Source organism: Morus notabilis, unplaced genomic scaffold (assembly GCF_000414095.1).
Source record: "Morus notabilis unplaced genomic scaffold, ASM41409v2 Scaffold257, whole genome shotgun sequence".
Classification (NCBI taxonomy): Eukaryota; Viridiplantae; Streptophyta; class Magnoliopsida; order Rosales; family Moraceae; genus Morus; species Morus notabilis.
The window spans coordinates 132,017-140,209 of record NW_010356831.1 but is presented as its reverse complement, the minus strand read 5'-3'; the positions used below and the strand labels follow the sequence as shown (position 1 = coordinate 140,209).

Below are 8,193 nucleotides of genomic sequence, written 5' to 3'. Positions count from 1 at the left end.
TATTACCCAACTTCACCATTAGCATTAGGAGAACTTTTAAGAATGTCTATTTTATTTAGTGAATTTAGGACACGTGAGGTTTTAGGAGTTCCTATCGCCTCTATGGAAAAGAAATTTAAAAAATATTGGTCTAAATTACCCATGTTGTATGGTTTCGGTGTTATTTTTGACCCTAGATTAAAATTAGAAGGTTTAGAAAGTGGATTAGGTAACTTAGGTGAATTTTTAGCTATAGACACTACTGACCAGTTTCCTATTATAAAGGAAAAAATATATGCTCTATATATCTCTTACGAAAGTAAGTTTAGAAACACACCTCGTGTTGAACAACCGCAACAACGAGACGACAATCCGCATTCATTCTTGAATGTTTTCGGGTTGTCTAAGAAGAAGAAGAAGAAGAAGACGACGACGAGTCAAGGTCAAGAAGAATCTGAGAGTGGAAGTGGATCTTCATCAAGAGGTGGCGGCGGATTCAACGAGTTAATGGCGTACCTGAGTGAGGGCTTAGTTGTAGACAGTAGTGAGGTGTTTGATTTGGTTGAGGGGTGGAGGGCACGCGCATTAACTTGGCCGATCCTAACACGACTGTCAATGGATATTTTTTCAATCCCGGTCTCCACCGTTGCAACCGAACAAGCATTCAGTACAACCGGCCGAATACTTGAAGAACGGAGAAACGCATTGCAGCAGGATATTGTTGAAGCTTTGGTGTGCATCAAGGATTGGGACCGTTCCGACCAATGCTTACACGATACAATCTCACCGGCAAACCAAGAATGGATCGACGAATTTAATAGATTAACTTTTAATTTTCAAGATGATCCTTCTGCTTCATCTTAATAATTTCTTTGTAAATATTTATTTACTTTGTAATTTTTAATTTGTATAGTGTTTATTGTAATTTGTAATATTGTATAGACTTTATAAGTTCATTAAATAATGTGTGACGATATAATTATAAGAATAAAAAAAAAAGACACATAATGTGTGACGATATAATTATAAGAATAAAAAATAGAACACATGAGTCGAATCCGCACATTCGTGGGACATGAACGACGTAATTGAGTGTTGATAAATTTAAGAATAAGGCAATTAGAAATTGAAAGAGGAAAAACATTGCCGACAAACTAGGCTGGGATCTTGGGTTTTTAGAGTAGGACTTCGCAGAGTTTACATTTGGCTTTGAGAGGTGAGGAAGTGCACACGTGGCGAATAATTAACATCCCTTACATAAATGAAAAAACTTTCGACTGAACTTTTGCTGAGTTAAAGCTGCGTCTAATGTCCCTCACCAAAGCAGCAAGACAATTTTACCCCTCACAAACTTTCAGTATTTCAAATACACCCTTCTCACAGGATATTTAAAGCCATCTTCACAAACTCTCTTTTCCCCACCATGCACGCGCTCTGTTTTCTACTCTCTACTCTATAAAGAATGCGTATCACCATCTCAATATATATATATATATATATATATATATATATATACACGCAGATCCTATATATACACACACATATATCTGTTTTTTTGGTAGAAAATATCACCATACAATATTTAAGTACACTCAATATTTCCTCATTAATAAATTTATTTTAATTAATTAGCTTCTAAGAGCGTTTTGCTTAGCGAAGAGTTTGTTTGTTCAAGGTAGGTCAAATATTACTGGCTATAAGTTTTTTATTTTTATTTTTTTTTAATAAAAGGGTTATAGGTTGATTTTCAGTATCTTATTTTCATTAGAGGTCATTTTCCTACTGAATTATTCTCTCCTACTTTTATCATAAACGGATAATAAACATTTCCTTCATGAATAAGTAAGTAAAGATCCTAATAGTTCTAGAAGACAAGGACCTTTAAATGAAAATACATTCTTTTAATATTTGTAAAACCGATTATTTTTTCTTTTATTATGAATGAATACACACATATATATATGTGTGCGCGCGCGCGTGTGCGTGTGTGTAATTTACTATTAATCCTTAAACCAATAAGCATGATCTTATAATTAATATTATCTTAGCCACTAAAATAGCTCTATCTAAAGTCAATTTACAAATATTGTTTCAACCTACGAACACAGGTTTAGTACATGCTATTGCTTGCATTGCATGTGCATTTCAACGTCAATGTTTTATTTGTTGGGTTGTGCATGCTAAACACATGAATTAATTAGAATGAGGAGGCTTTCTTGAGAAAAAAAGAACAAAAAAAATGAGGGGCTTTTTTTTTTTGTCTTCATTTGGCAGTTTTCTTCCTTGGTTTTGAACTTCAAATCAACAATCGATGGACTTTGAAGAACCCCAATTGGGATTGAAACTTCAAATCAAGCCGTCAACAACTGTTGCTTTGCGCGCCTGCAACAATTGTCGTTTATTTATTTGTTAAGTACAATTTAGGTCCGTTCACTTCGTTAATTTGAGTTTATAATTTGAGTTGAGATGTGATTTTATATGAGAATTTTTTACTGTAGCAAAAAAGTTAGATGTGATTGTTTGTGAGAGCTTTTTACTGTAGCAAAACTCAAATTCTAAACTTGAATTGGTGAAGTGAATGGGACCTTAATTAACATCAATCAAGCGCACAAAAAAGATTTAGAACTCATTATATTTTTAAAAATATATTTAGTAATTTTATTAAGAGATTATTTTTATTATAAAAAATTTATTAATGTCTCTATTTTTCTCCGTACTCGAGAGATGAGAAAACAAAAATAAAAAATAAAAAATAATTAAAAATTATTTTTCATTTCTCTCTTATTTTACACTAAATTAAAAAATTATTTTTATTTATGTTTATTATCTTTAATTGTGTCAAGCACGGTTTCTTTCATATTTTTATTTTTATTTTTCAAAAAACGTGAAAAAATAAAATAAAATCAAGTATAGACCACGGAAATTAAGCGCGAATTAGCAGCTTGAAAAAAAAAATGTGATAAATGTGCGTTTGAAATTCAATCAACTTGTAAAAGAAAGCAATGTGGAACATACAAACGAAAATGAAATTCATGAGCACAAATATATCATTTTCTAAGCCCCTATGTGATTCCATCACATATAGCTGTCATGTCATTTTTTCTCTTTCCCTCACCACATTTTCTTTGCTTGGTCATTTCCATTTGCATGAATTAAGATTCTTAGTTCTGTTACCTGCTTTGAAACAGCTATTTCTTGACTATAATAAAAGTAGAATTATTGAAATCAAAGCTAACATCGAAAGGTCCCCTCATTGACAAGAACCATGGAAAGGAGTAGAGGAGACGCCCCACAAATAAAACATATACCTCAGCAGAAAGATCTTAGTCCAAATAGTTTTAATTATATTTTCCAACGAATTCAAATTATTCAAAGCAAAGATTATTCATATTACGGCATGAAAAATCAGCCATGAGAAACAAATTTTAACCGTTGTATTAAATGCAGGGACAAGTTTTTAGCAGATAGTCAAATCATAATTATATTGTATCAAATAAAATGTAATAATTTATTAGATTAATATAGACTGAAGATATTTTCATATTTTATGCCTTTAAAGAATTTACCGAAGATATTTTTTAGGCTTAGCACATAAAAAAAAAAAAAAAAACATTATAAAATATGTTTCGGAGGCTTTCCCAAAATTGAGAGGTTGGTTTCCCACTTACGGTCAAAAGGGCGTGGGATATACACAAGAGAGAGGGTGAAAAAAAAGAAAAGAAAAAAAAAAAAAGAAGAAGAAGAGAAAAAAAAAAAATCAAAGTAAGCCCAAAAGAAAGACATACCATGAAATGTGAAACACAATGCCACATGCTTTGTCTCAAGCATCCATCCTTGTACTTCTTTTTCTTGGTTCAGAAAAGTTGAAAGCAACAAACAGGCTGTCCCTATTATTAATTGTGGGTTATTATTTATTAATATTATTTTCACTTTTTTATACCATGGTCATGTATTTCAAACAAACCCTCAAAATAGTAAGCTCAGCTTTGAAAGCAAAATCTCTCAACCTCCTTTTGGCTCTCACATTCAACAAGTTCCTCCTCTAGTTAGTCACTGACCACCCTTCTTCTCTTTCTCTCTCTCTAATCTCACAGTTTAGTAAATTCAATAAATTATCCATTCTCTCTCTCTCCCTCTCTGCAGAAATCTCAATGGCATTTGCTGACAGGTACAACAATTGATTCTTCACTTCTAAACTCAACGAAACTCATCTTTCTCTCTCTCTCCTCTCTCTGATCTTCTCTTTTTCAAGTTTCTTTTTTTAATTGGCACCCACTTCTTGGTTGGTTTTTAATGGAATCTATTGTCAGTGAATAAATGGCTGGAAAGAGCACTTGTGTAGCCTCTCTCTCTCTCTCTCATGTTTATTTATTCAGTTATATATGATTTTTTATTTTATTTTATGATCTATAATGGTTCTTTTCTCCAAATTCAGCTTCCGAGTTCCTTGGAGCAATATGTGTAACTTGATACCACTTTCCCACCTGTTTTTAATAATCTAAACAGAAAAAAAGGCATTACTTTGTATTACGAGGTTGTTTCTTTTATTTATTTATTTTATTTGACTATTCTCTAGGTGAAGAACTGCGATGTGCTCTTGCAATATTTTGCAGCTGCATTTTTTACCTTTTTTTTTTCGTGACTATCATGAGTTTCTATTTTTTATTTACTTTATGATTTGAGTTGGTAAGCTGCTCCTAATCAAGGATTGGGGTAGTTGGCTTCTTATTTTTGTTTTAGCACAAAACTTGCTTATTTCAAGCTGCAGATGGAAATTTGTACTAATTGGTTTGCTCACTTTTTCTGCTCACTTGGGTTTTCTGACAAAGTAGATATATGTATATTTTTTTTTTGCTTGTATTTGTTTCTTCTCCTCAATATATCTATCTTGCTGCAAATTTCATACTAGTTTCTTATTTTGCAGATGATATAAACAGAAAAAAGAAGCCAAAATATTTTGTGCGGATAAGGTGTGAAGAATCCAACAAAGTACAAAAAAAAAAAAAGTGAAGAGTTTTTATGGACTGGAACTCCAAAGCACCAACTTCTTGGGATTTCACTGAGCTAGAACAAGAAACATTCTCCAACTTGGACACAGTTAATGGGTCTAACAGCTTTGGAGATCAAAAGGCCATTAGGGAGGACTTCTCAGTAGACTTGAAGCTGGGTCAGACGGGAAATTCAGGCAATGAAATGGTGGATACGTGGAGGGAGCCGGGGGCGGTTCCGAAACCGGTGTCTTCACCGTCGGGATCGTCGAAGAGGTCGCGTGGGTCCTACAATGGATCCCAGGCAGTTTCATGCCTTGTTGATGGGTGTAATGCAGACCTTAGCAATTGTAGAGATTACCATAGGCGCCATAAGGTTTGTGAACTCCACTCCAAGACTCCTCAGGTCACAATTGGTGGCCACAAGCAGAGATTCTGCCAGCAGTGTAGCAGGTATGAAATAGTAGACAAAACTATGATTGAGAGCGATTGTTCTTTTCTAACAAAATTTAGAAAAAATTTAAACTCGAGTTATAATTTTATTTAAATTCACGTTCTTTTAAGTTTCAACTTTATTCAAGTTATAACTTCAACTTAAGTTATAATTCAAATTTAACTTAAAAACTACACTCAAGTTACACTTCAAAAGAACAATCCCAGAATTATTCTCGTTTTTTTGTATTTTTTAGAGAAAAATACCGTAAAGAATCATAAATTATGATTTAAAATAAGGACGAATACAGAAAAGAATCGTTGTTACTTTTTTTTTCTGTCATATAACATGTCAGATTACTTCAAATTTTGTACTGGAATTGTTAGACTTAAGTGACTCATTTTTGGATAGTTAATTTATATTCCTTAATCCTATCTGTTTTCCATATAAATGTTCTGATTTATTGTGGACAAGGGTTTCGGAAGTATTGACACGAAGAGCTTGGTTTTTGTTTTTAGGAGAATTTTTAGACACGGTTTTTAACTCTCAGATTTTCGTCATTTTTTTTTGTTTCCTTTAACCGTCGTATTTTTATTAATTTTATATGATTATGATGTGAGCTAAAGTTAAAAACCGTATCCTACCGATATTATATTTTAAAAATCAAGCTCTATGGATGTAGTGATGATTATTACTACAACGTAGAATCGCAGATTATATAGTCATGTCATGCTATTGAACTCTTATACCAAGTCCAGATTTTGCTGTGAATTTGGTGTTTTCTTGGAAAAGTAGTCTTCTCATGAATTCATCTCCTCGTCGTAGGTTCCATTCGCTCGAGGAATTCGACGAAGGAAAGAGGAGCTGCAGAAAACGTCTTGACGGACACAACAGAAGGCGAAGGAAGCCTCAACCGGAGCCCTTCTCGCGCTATGGAAATTTGTTGTCCAATTACACCGGTTAGTTGGAGATTTTTGTTAGTATCACTAAAAAGAACTACTCTAAAAAAAGCTTTCGCACTAAAAAGAATTAAGGGCCACTATTAATTATTTCCAAAGTGCTCTTAATCATGGAGATCACGAAAAAATATGCTTTAATGAGACATAATAGCTTTTTAATAAGATATATATATATATATCTTCCATTCATCATGCTTGGTGGCTATTTTGACAACTATTAGCACTAGGGAGGCCTTTCTTTGTCTTGGATATCATGTTAATGGCATATTTTATTAGTATATATAATGAATATCCATTGAAACATAAAATGTACTCTAACTAAAGCTTACATGTGTTCCCGATCAAGAATTCCTTTTACCCCCAAAGAGTTAACTAACACTCGTTGCTATGCTTTCTCAATATATATATATATATATATGATGATAAATTGATCTGATATCAATTTCCTTTACACTTTCTTGCAGGTACTCAATTGTTACCATTTTCTAGCTCACTAATATATCCCTCCACCACAGTTGTGAACCCCAGCTGGCCGGGAGGTGTCGTTGTCAAAACCGAGGCAGATTCCGGTCTCCACAACCACCATCCACAACTACCCTTTCTTGATAAGCAAAACATGTTTATGGGTTCACCCTCCCCCACCACCAACACAACCTACAAGGGATGCAGTAATAAGCCCTTCCCACTCTTGCAAGATCACAGCCCCACAATCAACAGCAGCCACACAGCACCCGAGGTTTCGGCATGCCATAATCATCCCCTCCTAAGGACATTTCCTTTGTGTGAGAGTAGTAGTGAGTCCAAGAGCAAAGCGTTCTTCGACGTCCAACACTCGGATTGTGCTCTCTATCTTCTGTCATCATCCCAAGCGCAAACATCTGAGATCAGTTTGGGACACAACAACTCGCAGCTTGGCTCAATGCCAATGGTGCACCACCCCGCCCTATATGTGCACGGCGGCTTAGAGCCCATGAGTTCAGTTTTGATGGCCAATGGAAGTAGTGGCAATGCTGAGTCAGTACATTGTCCAAATGGGATGTTCCACATGGGATCTGTTGGCAATGAAGCCCCTCATCCTCATGAAACACTTCCATCTCATTGGGGGTAGTATATGATTGGGAAAAAAAAAAAAAAAGTTCAAGATTTTAAGACACAAATTAGTCAATGATATTTTTAATTTTCTCTTATTTAATGATTATTGTGGAGTAAAATACAACTTTCTTTACTCAATCCAAAGTTAGTAGTTTAGTTGAACAATTTCTCTTTAAACTACTATATTTTCTGATGGCGATTTCATTATTTGTTTAAACGTTAATTCATTGCAAGGATGACATATGCTTGTGGAATTGGGGCATTAATGAGATCATTTTCAAAGGCTAAATAGCACAATCTCTTCATTTTGTGGAATTGGGGCATTAATGAGATCATTATTGTTTCTTTGCTTATTTATTATCGTTTTTCAGGTTGTTAATTATGTTCTTGTTTCTTTTTTCGTCATTCTGATATGCGGTACTCATGGTTTAACTTTTTCTTCATATTGAAAAGCCCACTAATAAAAATAAAATAAATAAATAACGATCATGGAAAGCTAAGTTGAGAAGAATTGTCAATCATAAGGATATTGTTGATATATCTTAACCATGACGATGAAAGATTTCTAGCATTACGCATTATCATATGCGAATTGGACTTTTGAAGAATTTAAATTTCTAATTTAAAAGGTTAATCTGATTAGTGAAGAGACCCAATATTTTTATAATTTGGTTTATATTATTATATTTAAACGAGAAGTGATATGAGACTCAAGTTTGTTTTTACAATTTACACGCCTTCA

General features: G+C 33.7%; 1 protein-coding gene across 2 annotated transcripts; it reads left to right on the top strand.

Moving 5' to 3' along the window:
- Positions 1–3,953: 3,953 nt before the first annotated feature.
- On the top strand, positions 3,954–7,765 carry LOC21393429 (squamosa promoter-binding-like protein 13A). 2 transcript variants are annotated; one of them, XM_024162103.1, is made up of 5 exons: positions 3,964–4,024; positions 4,123–4,147; positions 4,904–5,420; positions 6,226–6,359; positions 6,824–7,765. In XM_024162103.1, the coding sequence occupies exons 3-5, from the start codon at positions 4,999–5,001 to the stop codon at positions 7,465–7,467; spliced, it is 1,200 nt and encodes a 399-aa protein (XP_024017871.1). In that variant the 5' UTR covers positions 3,964–4,024; positions 4,123–4,147; positions 4,904–4,998; the 3' UTR covers positions 7,468–7,765. The 2 variants fall into 2 exon arrangements, with proteins under 2 accessions (XP_010086977.1, XP_024017871.1); XM_010088675.2 differs by having other exon boundaries at positions 3,954–4,147.
- Positions 7,766–8,193: the final 428 nt, after the last annotated feature.

Excerpts from the sequence above, each read along its gene's own strand:
- LOC21393429 (XM_010088675.2), top strand. The coding sequence starts at position 4,999 with ATGGACTGGAACTCCAAAGCACCAACTTCTTGGGATTTCACTGAGCTA. Across the intron at positions 5,421-6,225 it reads TTCTGCCAGCAGTGTAGCAG|GTTCCATTCGCTCGAGGAAT; the intron begins GTATGAAATAGT and ends TCCTCGTCGTAG. Across the intron at positions 6,360-6,823 it reads TTTGTTGTCCAATTACACCG|GTACTCAATTGTTACCATTT; the intron begins GTTAGTTGGAGA and ends ACTTTCTTGCAG.